Raw genomic sequence first — 19,937 nt, 5'->3', positions numbered from 1 at the left:
CCCGGTTGACTAAGCTTTCGGGTTGCCAGTTTGTGACTCTCCATCTCCCTCGCACTCTCAGTATGTGAAGGATTTAAGATCACGTCTCGAGGAGAGCTATAAGCTTACATGCCAGAATGCTCAGAAGTCAGCTAAAAGGAACAAAAGTCGGTTCGATCAACGTGGTTAAAGCCTGCAAGCTTGGATGTTGGGGACAGAGTCCTTGTTCAGAATGTCAGAATCCGAGGAAAACACAAGGCTCGAAGACAAGTGGGAACAAGAGGTGTATGTGGTTGTAAAACGTGCTGGGGATCTTCCAGTTTACATTGTGAGACCAGAGGTACCAGGGAGGGACCTAACCGTATGCTCCATCGTGATCTGCTCTTGCCCTGTGACTCCTATCGACTTCTGTTACAGAGGATTTTCCCAGAAGATCTTACTGCTCAAAAACCCCATACTCTTAGCCAGAGTCGCAACCGTACTGACCAAGTTGATATCTTTGAGGATGAGGATACAACGGATGCTGAACTTACCATCCTTGGGAGTTTTGCTCAGTTCCCAATGAAGTTCAGTGTGGAAAGAGTGGAGTGGAGGTGAACATGATCCAACGACCTGTGACATTGTGGGGTCTGCCTTACCGACAGCCACAAGTGACAGACTGATTCTGTTTTACCTTCTCCACAAAGCCCTGCAACAAAAGATCTTCAATTGCAATCTCACTTGAAACCCACTTACACTGAAGTTGAAGAGTCCTGGCCAAAACCATTGGTGAAGATTCAATCTATGTCCAGCTGTGAGGTAGGAACATCCTGTGGAAGAGGCTGAGTTAGAAGAGCCTGGAAATCCTCCTACTTGATCCCGATAGACGAAACATGTTATGAGAGAGATGGAGCTCTCCTCCTTGAGCCAAACTAGACTCTTCTGATACTTGGAATGTGCTGTTGTTCACTACAATGTATCTTTTAAAAAGGTTTGAAACTCATTAAAATCTTATCAGAATTTAATGATATATTTTAATTAGTCCTCAAACTCATTTGTTTTTTATTAGCATTTGATGATGTTTTGTAATTTGTTCTTTGTTGTTGTTGTGGTATGTTTATAATGTTTTATGCTTGATTTTATTGTTATATTTTTTTTAGTCTTCTTGTACAGCACTTTGGTTTCCACATAGTGGTCTTAAAAGTGCTTTATAAATAAATAAAGTTGAAGTTGAAGTATTCTGTTTCCTATGTCTCACTGCGCAGACGTGACTGACGTCACTTCCTCAAAAAACTCCCAACTCGCCAGCATTATTTAGAAGACTACAACAAACAAAGTTATAGAGGGATTTATACTTTCAGCTGGCTCTGCTGACTGCAGCACCTTCCCAAAAGGATGAAGCTTTTATACTTGTCGCGTTCGCCATTGTACTATTCTTTGAAACGACAGGGGAGTGACGAAGAGTAATTGTCCTCTAAAAACCGTCGGGAATCGCCAGTGAGAAGTCATCATTTGACCAGTACAAGTCTTGTGATGAAAGAGTTGATGAATTAATAATTTCTTTTATGTACAAAACTTTAAACAATCTTAAACTTTTGGCTGTATTTTGCATCAAACACAAGACAACTTTAAGAAAAATAGTGTATAATTTATATCTAAATTAATTCTTATTCTATTTTATACAATAAAAATAAAACATACTTCAAATAAGAAGCCTTGGACAAACTATGCAAACATTTTTTTTTTCCAAAAAAACGTTTTCCGGCACCTGAAAAAAGCACCTGATGGAGTTTGGGACTTCACATTAAACTGCTTTTGTTTCACACAAACGCCGGCATAGACGTGCATGTTCGGATGCGGAAGAGCTATGTGTAAAGTTACAAAAAATGCTGTACACTCCGCCATGAGAAATTAGTTCGTGTGGCACACAAAGCGAACCATTCTGGCAACACTGCGATGACGTCATATTTCTGACGCTCACACCCAAGCGAAATTGTGGACAAGTCGAGTATAAATCAACCTTGACACAGAGAAAGGGACAGATGGCCGGCCAGCCGGGGTTCGTCTTTCGGAAGAAAAATTTGCAGATTTTTTTTTTTTACATTTTATTTACTGTTTTTATTAAATTTATGTGTGTGTACTTCTAAACATGTTTGGTTGGTAAAATAAATGTTGCAAATTCAAATCAGAGTGTCTTCAGTGTCTGGAATGGATGTATTCTTGAGTCTCTATAAGGGAACAATAATATAATAAGATAACTGTCCCACGGTAGGAAATCCATTGTTTCCTCCGTGTCATGTTTTGTGTTTGTATTTGTACTCGCGTAGTCCTCCATGTGCTCGTTTGGTTGATTGTTGTCACCTGGGTGTTGATTGTCTCGCTCCAGCTGATCCTCATCCCCACTCAGCTACTTATACTCACTCATCTATCTGCTGTTGTCAGATCCTCATTCAATTGTTTTCAGCGTCTCAGTTGGATTGCAGTGTCTCGTGTTCGTGTACTGGATTGGGTTCGTGTGATTGTCTTCGTGTGTGATGTGTTCCGGTCTTTTTCTGGGTTCAGCCATTGACCCGTCACGTCACATTCACCACCGACTTCACCATCAGCACATTCTCACGCCACCGTAGACCTTCTATCACCATTGCCCACCTTCTGGACTAAGTCTTATCATCTACTCATTGCTGTATTCTTACTACCATCTTCAATAAACCTTTTCTGTTGCCTGCATTTGCTTCCTCCTCTCTCTTACGAGCCGTCACAGTAGGATCTGACCATCATGGAAGCAGCAGGGCGATCGCTCCCCCATCTCATCTGGAGGAATTTCTGCAGAGAGCCGTTGGTCGTATGGATCGCCAAGACAAGGCGATAGATGAGATGGGTCGAGCTTTCCAAGCAATGGTCAAACCGAGTGAGCCAATCAGGATGTCGAAAGGGTTTTGCGATGTCTGGCTTCCAAGAATCCTTCGTCCTGGTGTCAGCAACTCTCAATTGTGGAGTACGCACACAATTCTTTGCCAGCAGTGTCATCTACGGGCATGTCTCCATTTAATGTGTAGTTTAGGGGTACCAACCACCTAATTTTGTCAGTACGGAATCCGAGGTTTTCGGTCCCCTCCCGCACACGCACCCCCCCCCTAGTCAAAGGTGTCACCGCACCTGGACCGAGCTCGCAGAGCTCTGCTCCAGGCTAGGTCGCGCCCCAAGGCTAAGGCCGATCGCCACCGGTCGAAGCCTCCCCGTTACGTCGTCGGTCAAAGAGTGTGGCTTTCTACCCAGAATATTTCCTATGCGGTCCGTTTCTAACAAACTTGCTCCCCAAATTTATTGGGCCCGTTTTCTATACCAACCAAGATTATTAATCCGGTAACAGTGCGTCTTAGCCTTCCTCCGGCGTACAGGAGGGTTCATCCCGTGTTCCATGTGTCCAAAATTAAATCGGTGATTTTTTTTTTTCCCGTCTTAACCCGCCTGCCCCGGTTCCCCCCCCGCCTCGTATCGTTAATGGGGAAACCACCTATTCGGTAAATCGTATTCTGGACTCTAGACGGAGGGGACGCGGATTTCAGTACTAGGTGGATTGGGAAGGTTACGGTCCGTGAGGAGAGAAGGTGGGTTCCTGCTCTGGACATACTGGATCACCCGCCTTATAGATGATTACAAACCTACAGGTAAGGCAGGCTGGGAACGTCAGGTGATGTCCTAGGGGAGGGGGTACTGTCACGTAGGAAAATCCATTGTTTCCTCCGTGTCATGTTTTTGTGTTGTATTTGTACTCGCGTAGTCTCCATGTGCTCGTTTGGTTGATTGTTGTCACCTGGGTGTTTGATTGTCTCGCTCCAGCTGATCCTCATCCCCACTCAGCTACTTATACTCACTCATCTCTCTGCCTGGTTGTCAGATCCTCATTCATGTTTCAGCGTCTCAGTTGGATTGCAGTGTCTCGTGTTCGTGTACTGGATTGGGTTCGTGTGATTGTCTTCGTGTGAGTGTTTCCGGTCTGTTTCTGGGTTCATCCATTGACCGTCATCACATTCACCACCGACTTCACCATCCAGCACTTCTCACGCCACCGTAGACCTTCTATCACCATTGCCCCACATTCTGGACTAGTCTTCTCATACTCATTTCTGTATTACTACCATCTTCAATAAACCTTTTCTGTTGCCTGCATTTGCTTCCTCCTCTCTTACGAGCCGTCACAATAACCTTGTTTGAAATGGGTTTGGCTAAAAAAATATTTTGGTTTCGTCTATACTTTCTAGGTACTTGTACTAGATTGACTGGGTTTAAATAGAATTGCATTACTAAAAAGAGACTAAAATATCATTTTCATTGACTAAAAACTAGAAACTAAATGTTCATCAGTTTCATTGACTAAAAATGTATCAGTTTTCATCGACTAAGACTAGACTAAAAAGAGTATGAACGTGAAAACAACTAATAAAAACTAAAATGACAGCTTCACACAAAGACTAGACTAAAACTAAAATTAAAACAGGCCACCAAAAACAAAACTACTTGGCATTCTGAAGCCTGTGAAACAGATGTGGGACCACACTTCTTCACTGCAGCCATGGTGGATTACATTCATTCATAGCCACCTACAGTAGTTTCCATGACACAAGTGGCTACATAAATGGATCAATTTTTTTTTTAAAAATGAAATGAATGAATGATGGATTTTAAATAACACGTTTATGTATTGCTGTGCACCCAAAGTGGCATTACAATCATATGAGGGGGTCTCTCCTCAACCACCATCAGTGTGCCACTTGGATGATGTGACGGCAGCCATCGTACAATGGTGCCAGTGCTCTCACCACACAGCACCAGCTACCGTTGGACAGGTGAGACAGTGATAGAAACTAGTTCAGGTTTTTAACTGATATTATACCCTCATAGTGTATACACTTGTTTTGGATTTTAATCTATATGTCATGCCCTGCAATACCTTTCAGCTTCTTTTCTTTATTTATAAAAAACTGAACAGGGTTTGAGGTACCCAGTTTAAGGTATCCATTTTCAGACTTCTGAAAACAGACTTATTTTCCCCCAGTTGTAATGCATCATTTTCAGCAGAATGTCTGAAAATGGCAGCCACTACCATATACTGCTTAAAACAGAGGAGGGGAAGGTGAAAGGAGATGTTAATTTGGGCCTCTTCTTTAACGTTGTCTTTGGCTTAGCTCTCAAAAGTGAAGTACACATGCCAATATACTGCTGTAGGCCTTTTCTGTAGAGGGGTAGGTGTGCTGAGATGTGCAAATTTTAAATACAACATCTGTAAGGTTGTTCCAACAACTGTGAGATTTTCCAGCTCGGTAAGTTTTGAAGATTTGAGACTTATGGTGCTTTTTCCACTGCATGGTAACAGTTTACATTTACGGTTAACTTTTGGGAGGTTTTCCACTGGGTACAGTACCTGGTACCTGGTACTTTTTTTTTTTGTACCCACCTCATCGGCCCTTGATAGGCAGTGCTAATGCATCCTGTGGAGAAGCTGCATCTGCTCTGCACGCTATGGGTTGTTTCAGGTTCATCAGGCCAAGGCACTTAAGAACCTGCACAAGGGTGGGCACGACCCAGAAGTTCTTAAAGAGCTTTGCACCGCTACTGGCCTTGCGCTACGGGCGACGAAGGTCACAGCGCGGTCTCTACTACTCACGAACTCTCTGCCTGAATGCAAGTCAGTGTTGCACACACACAGACCCCGCTCCTTCAGTCCATCAGACTCGGCTATGTGATTCAGTTAACCCGGCGTCCTCCAAGTTCAGGGGCATCCACTTTACTTCAGTGAAGGTGGCAGATTGGCCCCTGTCTTGCATGCAGAGATCGCAGTCCTACTGGCGAAGGATGCGATAGAGCCGGTCCCTCCATCTGATATGAAGACAGGGTTTTTACAGCCCTTAAAACTGGCCCCTTCACAAGCTTCCGTTTAAGATTACTCATGCAGAAGCGCATCTTCGGGTGCATCTGCCCCAGATCAGCTGCAGCGGCAGTCACGCCACTCGGGCTGCTTCATATGAGACTGCTTCAGCACTGGGTCCATGGCTGAGTCCCAAGGTGTGCATGGCAACGTGGCACTCACTTGGTCCAAGTTACACCGGCCTGCTGCCAAACCTTCACCCCATGGTCAGACCTTGCATTTCTTTGGGCAGCAGTGCCCCTAGAACAGGTCTCCAGGCATGCTGTGGTTAACATGGATGCCTCCACCACCAGATGGGGGGGCCATGTTCCACGGGCCACCAAATGCACTGGACATCTATTGCCTAGAGTTGCTGGCAGTACGCTGTGCCTTGATCCATCTCAAAGGGTGCTTACAAGGTACAGGTCCTCACGGACAACACTGCGACCATTGCGTACATCAAACGACAAGGTGGCATACGCTCCCATCACATGTCACAACTCACAATGCAATCTCCTCCACTGGATCAGAAGCATCTGAGGTTGCTTCATGCCATCACATTTCTGGGATTGCACCAGGAAGCAAAAGAGCTGTAATGAGCTGCGCCTCCCGGGGAATGGAGATTCCATCCCCAGACGGTCAGCTGATTTGGAGACATTTCGGAGCTGCTCAGGAATATCTTTTTGCATCTCTAGAGACTTCTCACTGTTTGTTTTACTCCTGACCGAAGGAACACTCAGAACGCATTCACTGGCACACAGCTGGCCGCGGGGGCCTTCGCAAGTATGCGTTTCCCCCCCAGTCAGCCTTCTCGCACAGACACTGTGCAGGATTAAGTTGGGCTCGTTGCGCCTTTTTGGCCTAACTCGGACCTGGTTCCCGGAACTGATGCTCCTTGTGACACTCCCTCCTTGGGCAGATTCCTCTGAGGAAGGATCGTACTGACTCAGAGACGGGGCACCCTGCCTATATTTCATGTTTTAAAATTAAGTGCCCTCTAGTGGGTGTACAAATGATGACTTGTGTGCGTCTGTCATCATGAAATGGCATATGACTGTCATTACCAATCAAAATGCGTGTTTCTTTTAAATGCAGATGTATGGACTTTTAACATGGTCCAACCCGATCTCATGGCAATTCATACATATTTTACTAGGGGCTGGCTAATTCCTATGATTCGTGCTCGCGGAATTACCACACCTAAACCGGCCCCTAAACCTACCCTCACAGAAATCATGCAAAATTTGTGGATTTACAGTGCATATACTTTTATGAGCATGTGCACTCTATGGGATCAAACCCATGGATCACATGATTGCATATCATCGTATAAGTTGCTGCTCTACCAACTGAGCCCATGACGAATCCCTATGATGCAGAAATAAAAGACATTATATCAAAGTGTCCTGTTGGCCGATATGGGCGCAATTGTAGTACACCTTTAATTGGTCCGTATTTCAGGGATTTTGACAAACGACCTATACAGGCATATTCGGTTGGAGGACATGTTGCAATTCTAGGCTGTATTTCCCAATAACGCTGTCTTTAGAGACTATGAAGACTCTAAAGGTATGCCTTAACTAAAGGTGTACCATTTCTAGGCGTTGTTTGCCCCGACTATACCCTTAGGAGCGCTGCTTAAGATATACTTTCTTACGTGCGAACTTACCAGGTGCTGTTCCATGGCGATGTGCTTGAATTGGTTGATCCTCATGGCTCGAGAATTGATATTCATTCTATACCACAGGCTGCTTCACTGCGTTATGTGAGAAAGTGTTGATTTTAACCCTTGTGCACCTACCTCATGTTGCGAGTCACACTCAGTGGTCTTGCACAGTAAAAAGTGAGCCGGACAACCTGAAATGTACTATTTTTTTCAGTAGGAAATCAATCCTTAATAGTTTTGTTCAATAATATTTTGCTTTGTATTTTGGAGGAATTTCATGGTACTAATTAATATTAGGTCAAATTAGAATCATTTTTCCCATGAAAATAGTAAAAAAACACATTAATATTTTTTTACAATTATTTTTCCAATGTAAGGCAGTAGTTCAAATTAAAATAGAGACTAAGGCATTTACAATTCATTTTTTTTTGAAGGCAGATTAGCACCACCTCATGAGAAGCAAAAAAAAAGAACAACCTGGTAATTTCATGGTGTTAGCCACTAGATTTCCTGTAGAGACTCTAATATAGCGGCCCTGTGAGTTCCCTAGTGGTTTGTCTACATGAGGTGTACTTTTATAAGTTGTGGATTTTAAATGTATAATTAAGGCATTCTCAAAGACTACTTTTTGTCAAGGTTAAATATTTTTTGTTGTTTTAAATGTTCTTTTGAAGTGTAGTTTTTTTTTTTTTTTTCATCATTATTACTACAACAAAAAAACAACAAAAAAAAAATCATTTTACAAAAAAAAACAAAAAAATACAAAATATAACAAAAATTAACAGGAATGCTTTATCAGAGCTTAATCTTTCATCTGGGTCTGATCTGATTTTACCTCTTATTTCAGTCTTCTGATTAATTTTGGCAATATGGTTATAGCCATACCTATTCATTTGAGTATGTATAATTTTTGTATGTTTGTGTGTGTGAAGTGTGTGTGTGTGTGTGAGTGGATGTATCAGTTTTACACTCTTGAGGTTTTAGAGTGCAACCCCTTTCTTGCTGTCCACTTTTTTACTGCATTGTAGCTGAATTATTGATTTTATTATACATACTTGCAGTGTTACAGTCACACCAGTTCATAGGTGTGTGTGCGCGTGTGTGTATGTGTGTTTGTGTCCACGCGTGTGTGAGTTGGTGTGTTAATTTTGCACTCTAGATGTTTTAGAGTTTCCCCCATTTATTGCTGTGCAATTTTTTTCTGCATTGTGGGGGATTTGTAGATTGTACACACAAACAAATGTTCTTTTTTGTTTTTTTATTTTTTTTTTCATTTCACATTTATTTCCTATGGTCGGTAATTTTTGACCGAAGATCATGAGTGTGACAATTTTTTTTACAACAACACTTTTCGAATCAAGCCCTCAATTTTTTTTTTTTTTTTTTTTTTTTTTTTTCACATACCAAGTGCCATACAAGTCATCACAGAAGTACCATTCTGGTGAAGCCACGATTTTTAAAAATTCAATTGTAAAATTCTCCAGTCAGAAATGACCGAAGCCCTGCATAAGGGTTAAATAAAGACACAAACTCTTTCTTGTTAGAATGCAACAAACTTGCATGAAACTTTTGTTTCAGTTTGCATACATCACATCAGGGGAAGAAAACCAAGAAAGTAAAAAAATATATGCCCAGAGCACTGCCAGTGGTCACCACATAAAATACAAGGATAATAAACTACAGGAGACACTGATAATTTAATAATTTAATAATTTAACAGCTTTTAACAGAACAGAGAAAAAAAATAAAAATAAAAAAATAACACCTTGGGCCTATAAAGGTCCAACAGAAAAAACATTGTGGTAAGAGTTCTTTCCCAACAAGAAGCACTTGAAATTGCATTTATCAGGACAAAAAAGGATCTTAAATAATCCAAATTGCAAACTGAATCAAACCCTGTGGATATTTATATATTTTTGAATTGTGTGCCCAAGCCCAAGCTTAGCCTATATCACTAACTGGCACTATAGCTTCACTGGCCTTTGAATGGGTCATTTATATCATCAAAGGCCTAATATATTTCTTTCATTTACTCCACAACCAGGATTGATTGCCAAGCAGCAGCATCACATATTGGGTGTAAATTACTAATTTATGTCACTGTGACATGACAGTGAAAGTGACATGACATACACTCCATATACTTAGAATTCGTGCTCTGCATTTAACCCATCCCAAAGTGAACACACACACACACACACACCACACCACCCACCCACCCACCCACCCACCGGGAGCAGTGGGCAGCCATTTATGCTCGGCGGCCTGGGGGAGCAGCTGGGGGGTTCGGTTGCCTTGTCTCAAGGGCACCTCAGTCGTGGTATTGCCAGCTCGTACTGAACCACAAGCTTAGGGTTAGGCCACGACTTCCCCACTGGATGACTGATGACCTACCTCAATAAAAAAACGCATCAGTAGAAACATATAATCAACAGCTGCTATTGCTGAGAGAAAGAGAGAAAGAGAGTAGAGCTGAATTTATCTCGACAAAATCGCACCAAGAAGATCTACAAGCTGCTGAATTTAAGCTGCAGTGCCAGCAAATGTGTGTGTGTGCGTATGTGTCTGTGTTTTTTCTTTTTATACAGGGCTGAAAGGTTATCTCTTTTAAAATGTATTTTACTACAGATTACAAAATACACGCTTTAAAGGGTAATTAGTAATGTATTTCGTAAGATTACTCAAATTTAGTAACTTAATCTAAATACTTTCAGAATACTTTTTGAAATACTTAAGCTATGTACAAAAAAAGAAACATATTAACTTGATATCTTGTTTTTATGTTTTCCAGCTAAAATAAAGTGACATCTACCCCCCAGTCCTAAGATTTGTGTTTTCTTTGCATCCTCTCTATAAAGAAGCTGGATCGGCACAAAATAATCTCTGAGTCAAAATTGACAGGGCCTGCTCGTTTTCCAAAGCAACAGTCGCAAGTAATGTCGTAATAGTTCAATGTAATTTAACAAACTACAGTTCAATAATGATGCTTTTTTGGGAAACACCCCAGATCTATCCAGTTTAATGTGAACCATTCACACTGGTTTCGCTAAACAAAGAAATGATTCATTTAAAAGATTGACTCAAAAGAATCATCTGTTCACGAATCTGATCATGAACTCACAACAAGATGACAAAGATGACCTATTCTTGAACATTTCTGAATGAATAAAGACCTCAAGTTTATCTGTAAAGCACACAAAGCTATCGTTTGACTTTATAAACTTTATATTTCATGCGTGATTCGTATGGATCTGTTAACTGAATGAAGTGTGAATTCTAGGAGAATACGGTGTCTATTTTTTTTTTTTTTAATTAAATTCTTAGAAATGTTAAACGTGGCTAATGATAACCATTCCACACTCAACATATGGGAATATAGAAAAAACGATTTACTGGATAAAATTTTCCAAGAACAACTTCCTCAAGATGTTTTTTCAGATAAAACTGAATCCTTCGACGCTGATAGGAGTTTTGTATTTGCAGGCAGGAGAAATGCATTACGCGAATGGCTGTTTGTTGTGTGTCGTTCATTTTTGTGTCGTGATGATGAGCACTACGAGTTGCTAAATGAACAGGCTGCTGCATTCAGTTTTTTTTTTTTTTAACGGAGAATCAGTTGCCTTATTGGATAAAAAATCCCAAACTGTTTAGGCTACTTAAATATTAAATTCAAGAAATTACATTAAAAATTCAATGTATCACTAATGTAATCTAATCTAATCGAATGTAACTGTAATTTGATATCCACACAGCCTATTTAAATATAACGAAATACAGTTAGGTTACTCATATTTTGTATTTTAAATACGTAACGCCGTTGCATGTATTTCATTACACCCCAGCCTTGTATATTATATATTAAATATATTTTTTTTTTTTCTCCTCTAAAGTTTAGTACAATATTATGGGCAAGCGGACGTGCCATCTTGATTTGCAAAACTATTAATTTCGCATATAGGAAGAGCAGGTAAAGAGCTTGTGGAACTGTCAAATGTTGATAAGGTATAGCTAAGAGTGGTCCAGACCAAAATTACAAAAAGTTAGGACCTTACAGAAGGTAATATAAGCCTACTTACCTAACAGAATGGTTGCGAGGAGAAACACGTATTAAGGTACATGTTAAAGTTCAACTTAAGAAACGACATTGCGTTAAGTATAGCTTTCGGGGAAACGCAGCCCGGAAAAGCTGTCGGACAACAGGGCAGGCAGGGACCTAGATCTAACCTATAAATTATTTATTTGTGTTACAACGTAAAACATAATCCTTATTCATTTTGTTAGGCTAATAAAAGTTCAAAGTATATAGCCTAAGTTAAAATATGTCATTGTAATTATACTACTGTATTTTTATATGTTCTCTATATTATATTAAGCTAAACGCTAAAGGGCACAAACCAAGTATTGCGTTTGAATATTGGCCAAAAACCTTTTCGTGATCGCTATTCTGTGTTACAACGCGGGTAGTCTTATGCGTCAGTCTTTTTCGTGCTGTTTTCTAAAAAGTTTTGTGTTTATTAAGTGAGTTGAAATTGTAGTAGGTTATTGCTGAGGTTGAGTGTTGGATTTTTTTTTCATCTGCAAGAGTAATCAACCTTAAGCATTCAATTTCGTTACAAGAATAGGAACAGATCTAACGATTAAACCACCAAAAAAAGCGCTACAGGATCCGAGGAATGCGAGATTGCTTGCTGCTGGACACGCTGTCACTCTTTTACTGCTGTCTCTTTGCAGTGGTTGTAGAAATTGTCGTAAATTCTTAATACGGTTACGGCACAGATGTTACAGGTAATAATTTGATCAGAAATTCATGGTACCAAATGACTTTCACAGTCAATTTGATTCGACTTAACTCTTGCTTATAATGTCTTTGTAGACTTAGGTTACTTTTTCAATTAATTTTAATGAATATACAAATGAATAAAATGAATTTTAATAATAATAATAATACTAATAATAATTAAATAATAATATTTATTTAATTTCAACACCGTTACAAACAAAAACGATTAGCCTGCTCTGGTCAACAAGAAGCCATATTTTAATTAATGTAAATTATATAGATTTATAACAGGCAAACTGTTTAGCAGAGAGTTATTTGTGGAGGCTAGAAAAAAGCGTTATATATATATATATATATATATATATATATATAATATATATAGCTATTTCTAGCCTCCCAATATAACCTCTGTATATATGTTGTGTTATAGTATCCATATATATATATATATATATATATATATATATATATATATATATATAGATATTGCAATTCGAACTTGGTAACAGCCTAAATAGATTAGCTTTTGTGATTAACTTGTGTCATGTTCTTCTTTCAGATCTAGGTTTACTGTAATAAAACCCTATGAGGTACGTAAAACGTTTATCGCAACCTTTTCACGACATAACACATTTTTTCTTTAACGTAACTTGCTGGATACCACCCTTATTGTTTACAGAGTTAGACCGTAAATATGATGCTGTAGTGCGCGCGCTACAGAGATTCGTCACCAAAATTACACCTTTTTAGACCTACCACAGCACCTACTTTACAAACGTGTCAACACCACCTTATATTTACCTGGCCCAATTTTGTCTTGTCAGTCTGTACATTTTGAACGAAAACACGCATCACATAGAGCAAGGACTATTGTAAGGAATATTGTTCGTTATTCATGGTTAGACTTTGAAGAGCGGGAGACGGTAGAGAAGGTAGGTCAATTATTTAAAAAAGCATATGAGTACACAAATTTATATGCTATACATTTTAATTTACATGCGTTACAGATTTTTTCTTTTATAGATAAAGAAAAAAAAAAGGTTTCTATTAAAAAACTCTTGTAGCAAATATAACTGAAAAAAAAAAAAAATATTTCATCCGATCCGAAGGAACGTTATCCAGGGTCTCCTAAAGCACGCGAAAAGTTACTGGACACTGGACATCACGAGAGCCTCGACCACTCGCAAATCTTTTTCCATGCATCTATATAAATGCATTTCGTATTTAATTATAAACATTGGCAAAAATGTGAATGAGCGCTTTAACTTAAAAGTAAAATATTTAAATTATATATATCCCTACCCTCGACCCGATATACTATATATCGTTGTGTGTGTGTGTGTGTGTTTGTGTGTGTTTATGGGTTTATATATATATATATATTATATAATATATATACTATATCTATATTATATATTATATATATAGTAATTATATATATATAGCAGAGTCAAACAATATCCGGAGAACCTAACGATCAATGAAAAAAAAAATTTTTACCTGTACCATTATGAGGCCATATGTATATTACTAGTAGTGCCATTTTTTTCTAACCTATTAAATATCAAAATCACAAATGTATATTACCAAACGTTTCTTAAAAAAAAAAAAAAAAAGAATGAAAAAAAAATAATTAAACAAGATCAGGAAGAATGGGTTATCAACCAAAGGAAATCAGTATCATCAAAATCTTTGCACTACATAGGTGCACAGAAGCACACATGAGTGGTAGGCTATTTCGGTATATTTACACTGTTTAATGAGGCTCAAAGGTGGCATGAAATGCATTTATTAATTACAGCTGATTCATTCATGAACACAAGCGAGTGACTCCGTTTTTATGACCATGGGTGACTGAAAACATTGACCTCACTAGATTCTTTCAAAACACACGATTCATTATAAACGAAACACAGCTTGGAGAATTGAACAGGTCAGCTGTGACGTTTTTGGAACTTATTTCCATTGATAAAATAGAGCAAAAGTCGACAGACAACAGTGTTTTTCCTAAAATGTAGCCAATTAATATCAACTTCTCGTTTCGATTGAACTGTTGTATAAAAATCAATATCATATCATGTTCTTATAAACATTGAAAAAAACAAAAGCCGTCACTCATCTCAGTTCATCTCACAAACTTGTTACAGCTACTGCCCACAATGAATATCTTATACATTGTCTCTACACTTTTTTTTATAATGAGAGGATCAGTACTGATTAATCCTTCAGGCAACTCAGACAAAAAAAAAAAAGAAACTGAGTGATTCAAATGCCTCTGATTGGCACACGCATTCAAAGAAATCAAACAGATATGTCTGTTATTGGCTTCACTGCTCAAAGCTGCTAGGTAACACGTTGTAAAATGAAACCTTCGATGCTCTCCAGAGCACAAACACAGACTCACTTGTATGTCTGGGATTACCATGTGCGTTTCTGGATCTGTTGCGTGCTTGTGGAAGTGTGGTAGTTTATAATACTATTTTCACTCTACATGCGTCTCATTAATGGAAATGCGAGGTAATTTGGGCTAGACTACACTATTTTTAGACAGAGCTTACATTAAAAACCTGGAAAATTTCAGGTACGCTTACAGCTTTGTCCATATAAAAATTTCTTTTATTGCATCTGTTAGAATTAGATGTTAAAGTAAGGTGTTCAGATTTTATCCTAGATTATTCTACCTGAAGCAGTCTGGTTTTACAATCTGTTCTGTAAGGAGTAGGGGTTTGCCGTGATTTTGCCAAGTAAGACATGTTTCTGGATCAATATTTTTGATGATCCTGGATCAACATTATTGTCCAGAAATATAGACTTAACCCAATCCCTCTCCCTAAACCTAGAACCTTATCCATAATTTATTCCTAAATCATTGGGACATGATAGCTGATATGCAAGGGTGTAGAAGCACCTAACCATGATTTTATGCCTAAAACAGATATTTCCTGAAAAGTTATATCTCAATTCTGATTGGTTGATTGGAATGTTGTTCCAGGATCAACAAGGATTTTGATCCAGGAACATGTTGTACTTTGTTGAAAATACATCACTCACCAAGTAGTAGGACATGCACCTATAAAGAAGCATTTTCATTGGCTGCAATCACAAAAGCCCAGCTATAGATACTAATATCCGCTAAGTTTTTGTTTATTTTATTGCACTACCTTAGTGTAACTCAAATTGCTGATCAGAAATTTTACTCATTTGTAGATATTATTTTATGAAAGATAAAATTATCAATTGGACAACAAATTAAAATAATATCTAATGTCTTGTATCCTCTTTCAGCAGTTTTTTTCTTTCTAGTCAGGATGGCACAAGGAAACTTTTATTCACCCTGTTGTAAGTATTGTAAATGTAAAATGTGTGTGTAATTATCATATTAATGGAATATGTATATGGAATATAGAATGTGTTCTACTTTCTTTTGGCTAAACATAAACAAAGATTCTTGAAAGATTTTCAGGAATTTGTTTCTCTTTACAGTGTTTGTGTGGTGTGCTATTCATTCTGCGACTAGAGTTGGGTAAGTGATTGTTTGGATTTCAATTATGTGTCATTACTAGTGGTGGGCATAGATTCATTTTTTTTTTAATCTAGATTAATCTCACTGTAATCTTGGAATTAATCTAGATTAATCTAGATTAAAATGGCTAATTTGAAGTAAATCTTTGAGAACGGGTTTCTCAAACCAGGTGGCGCATTAGACCAGGGGCTCATCTCCTGTTTCCAAAATGCATCACAAACTGCTTGAGAAAGCTGTTTTACTACTATAATAATTGGTGATGAAAATAAAATATGTTCAATAAGATGTACTTGTTAGTACTGATAGAGCCTGTGCTGCACTCAAACATAGAAGTTTGACGACGACTCTTCCCCTGCGCTACATCAGTGCTTGGCCCGGCATCTTCCGCATCAGCTAAGGGATGCTTTACGTTTAGGTGGTACTTGAGACGGAAGAACTCCTACAGTAAACTAAATTCCGCATTGCACAAGGTGCAAAACAACCTTACGCCCTGTTTTCACACATACTCCGTCTGCAGTTGCATATTTTTTTACGCACCCATGTAAACGGATTCCAGCGTTCATGCGGTTGCGGTCCGTCCGTGCGTTCCAGGAGCGGTGCGTCTGCAGCAGTGCAGCCATCGTTTACGTACCGAATCTATTTTTGCTGTGCTGCACGCGCTGAATTAAAGTGATAGCACATTGTTCGCGGTAGAAAAATTAACATGGTTGACATTGAAATGCAGTAATTTCACAATAATGTATACTAATTAAAGCCTACTGTGTTTCACATGCAACACATGGGTTTTTGGCTAGGTTTAAACAAATAACAAAGACCTTTAGATAAGAGGCAACATAATATATGCCCTTTATAAAAACAAGGTTCAAAGAGGCAATTGCTTGTATCAAAGCTTTAGTGCAAAAGGACACAATGATCTATGCCACTTTATATGGACAGCAGAAAAACGAAACCTTTAGATAAAGTAGCAAGTTTGAGTTTTAACAATATGCATTTTTTTTTTTTTCCTGGAAGAAAGACAAACTGGTTTGTTTTTTTTTTCACACGTCAAAAGTAGCGGCAGTTCAAACGCTTCCTGTGTGAAAGCACAATGAGTCCATGCTGCTTTTGCACCACACACACGGACTGCATACGCACTGCAGACAGAGTGTGAACCAGGCGTGAGTCTTGTCGACATTTCCATTGGGAAGGCTTCTTAAAATATTTTTTTTTCCCTGAAGCAAACCCAGCGGGTTCATAGCTGCATCAATTGTTAGCACGTCACGTTTGATGTGGTAATTTCACAGTAGGCATACACACAGGTTCGAAAGACTCGTTCTCGCCCCCTACAGTGCAATTCGGCTAGGTTAGCCTATACATCCGCGCTAAAAATCAAGGTGAAATCATCATAGCTTGTGTAGTAGACCCAGCTCCCAACCCAACTTTGAGAATAGATTAACGGCGATATTTTTTTATCGCCCGATAAGAGTCTCACGTTAATGCAGCACGTTAACGCCGATAACGGCCCACCACTAGTCATTACTTTTTTAATCTAATACAAACATGTTTTTTTTTTTTTTTAAGTTAATAATAATTTAAAAGGTATATAATTTATTATATTTTTCTTTTTAAAATCCAGTGCTTCAAAAATGGAGTCTTCAACTTCAGGATATACGGCTTCAGAAAGAACAACTGTACTTGCCACTTCAACCTCAGCAAAACCAGCTCCAAACCTCATCAGATTCTTCAGGTGCAACAATGGTTATAAATACAGAAAGACTTGCTTCAACAACCATGACTACATCTTCAGAAAAGACAAAAGTAGCTGAAACAACCAAATACTGCATCCACAACCACAACTGAACATTCCACTGCTACAGTTAAAACAGTGGAAACCACAACTACAGGTTCATTAACTACATCTACAACAAACGATCCAAAAACATCAACAGCTGTAACATCAGAATCCCACAACTCTTACTTCAAACAACTATGCCTACATATCAGAAACAACTGCACCTGTAACAACATCAACAACTACAGCATCCTCAACTACTGAAATTTCCACCACCACAGTTGTGAAGACCGAAACAACAGCCATTACTTCAACAACACTGCCTACAACTTCAAAAAGTACAACAGCAGAAACCACAACTATAGCTTCATCAACCACATCTACAACAACAAACGATCCAACAACATCAACAGCTGTAACTTCAGAATCCACAACTCTAACTTCAACAACAATACCTACATCTTCAGAAACAACTGTACCCTGTAAAAATATCAACAACTAATGGATTGTCAATTAGTGAAATTCCAACAACCACAGTTGTGAGTACAGAGACCACAACTACTACTTCAACAACACTGCCTACAACTACAGCTTTGTCACCTAAATCTACAACAACAAATGATCCAACAACATCAATAGCAGTAACTTCAGAATCCACAACACTTACTTCAACAACAATGCCTACAACTTCAAAAAGTACATCAGCAGAAAAAATTGCTTCAACAAAAAAGCATAACATCTACAACAACAAATGATCCAACAACATCAATAGCAGTAACTTCAGAATCCACAACAATTGCTTCAACAACAATGCCTACAACTTCAAAAAGTACAACAGCAGAAACCACAACTACTCAACTGCATCAAACCCAGATCCAGCAGACACCACAAACAACTACAGCAAATCTGGGCTACAACCTTTACAGGCTGTACAACATCAGAACCCATCCCACAATCTTACAACACACAATGCCTACACTCAATATCTTCAGAATCCACAACTCTTACATCAACAATGCCTACATCTTTCAGTAACAACCGTCACAGAAACAACATCAAGTAAATACAGCATCCTCAAAAAGTCAAAGTCCACAACCACAGATGTGAGTACAGAGAACCACAACTATTACTTCAACAACAATGCCTACAACTTCAGAAAGTACAACAATAGAAACCACAACTACAGCTTCATCAACTTTATCTACAACAACAAATGATCCAACAACATCAATAGCAGTAACTTCAGAATCGACAACTCTTACTTCAACAATGCCTACATCTTCAGAAACAACTGCACCTGTAACAACATCAGTAATTACAGCATCCTCAACTACTGAAATTCCCACCAACACAGTTGTGAGGACCGAAACCACACGCATTACTTCAACAACACTGCCTACAACTTCAGAAAGTACAACAGCAGAGACCGCAACTACAGCTTTCATCAAAAAAAAACAAACAAAACAACAAATGATCCAACGACATCAGCAGCTGTAACTTCAGAATCCACAAACTCTTACATCAACAATGCCTACATCTTCAGAAACAACCGCACCTGTAACAACATCAGTAACTACAGCATCCTCAACTACTGAAATTCCCACCACCACAGTTGTGAGGACTGAAACCCACAACTATTACTTCAACAACATTGCCTACAACTAAAGCTTCATCAACCACATCTACAACAAACAAATGAACCAACAACATCAGCAGCAGTAACTTCAGAATCCACAAACTCTTTACAACAACACATTGACTTCAGACAACAACTATGCTTACATCTTCAGATACAACTGCACCTGTAACAACATCAGTAACTAAAGCTTCCTCATCTACTTGAAATTCCCACAACCACAGTTGTAAGTACAGAGACCACACCTATTACTTCAACAACATTGCCTACAACTTTAGAAATTACAACAGTGGAAACCACCACTACAGCTTCATCAACCACATCTACAATAACAAACAATCCAACAACATCAACAGCAGTAACTTCAGAATCCCTAACACTTACTTCAACAACAATTCCTACAAACTTCAAAAAGTACAACAGCAGAGACCATAACTAAAGATTCATCAACCACATCTACAAAAACAAACAATCCCGCAACCTCAACAGCTGTAACTTCAGAATCCACAACTCTTACTTCAAACACAACAATACCTACATCTTCAGAAAACAACCTGCACCTGTAACAACATCAGCAACTAAAGGATGTCAACTAGCGAAATTCAGCAACAACCACAGTTGTGAGTACAGAGACCACAACTACTACTTCAGCAACACTGCCTACAACTTCAGAAAGTACAACCAGCAGAGAACACCAC

At 38.8% G+C, this 19,937-nt stretch overlaps 1 protein-coding gene across 1 annotated transcript in view; it reads left to right on the top strand.

Annotated features, from left to right (window-relative positions):
• The first annotated feature begins 211 nt into the window (after positions 1-211).
• LOC109081302 (uncharacterized threonine-rich GPI-anchored glycoprotein PJ4664.02-like) overlaps positions 212-19,937 on the top strand; it is a 45,924-nt gene continuing 26,198 nt past the window's right edge. Inside the window, 4 exon segments of the mRNA XM_042716013.1 lie at positions 212-319; positions 397-572; positions 666-777; positions 18,717-18,839. Of these exon segments, the coding sequence (XP_042571947.1) occupies positions 212-319; positions 397-572; positions 666-777; positions 18,717-18,839 (519 nt within the window).

Source organism: Cyprinus carpio, chromosome B1 (assembly GCF_018340385.1).
Source record: "Cyprinus carpio isolate SPL01 chromosome B1, ASM1834038v1, whole genome shotgun sequence".
In the NCBI taxonomy this organism is placed as follows: domain Eukaryota; kingdom Metazoa; phylum Chordata; class Actinopteri; order Cypriniformes; family Cyprinidae; genus Cyprinus; species Cyprinus carpio.
Note: the sequence above shows the minus strand (reverse complement) of the source record. Positions and strands in the feature narration are given on the sequence as shown.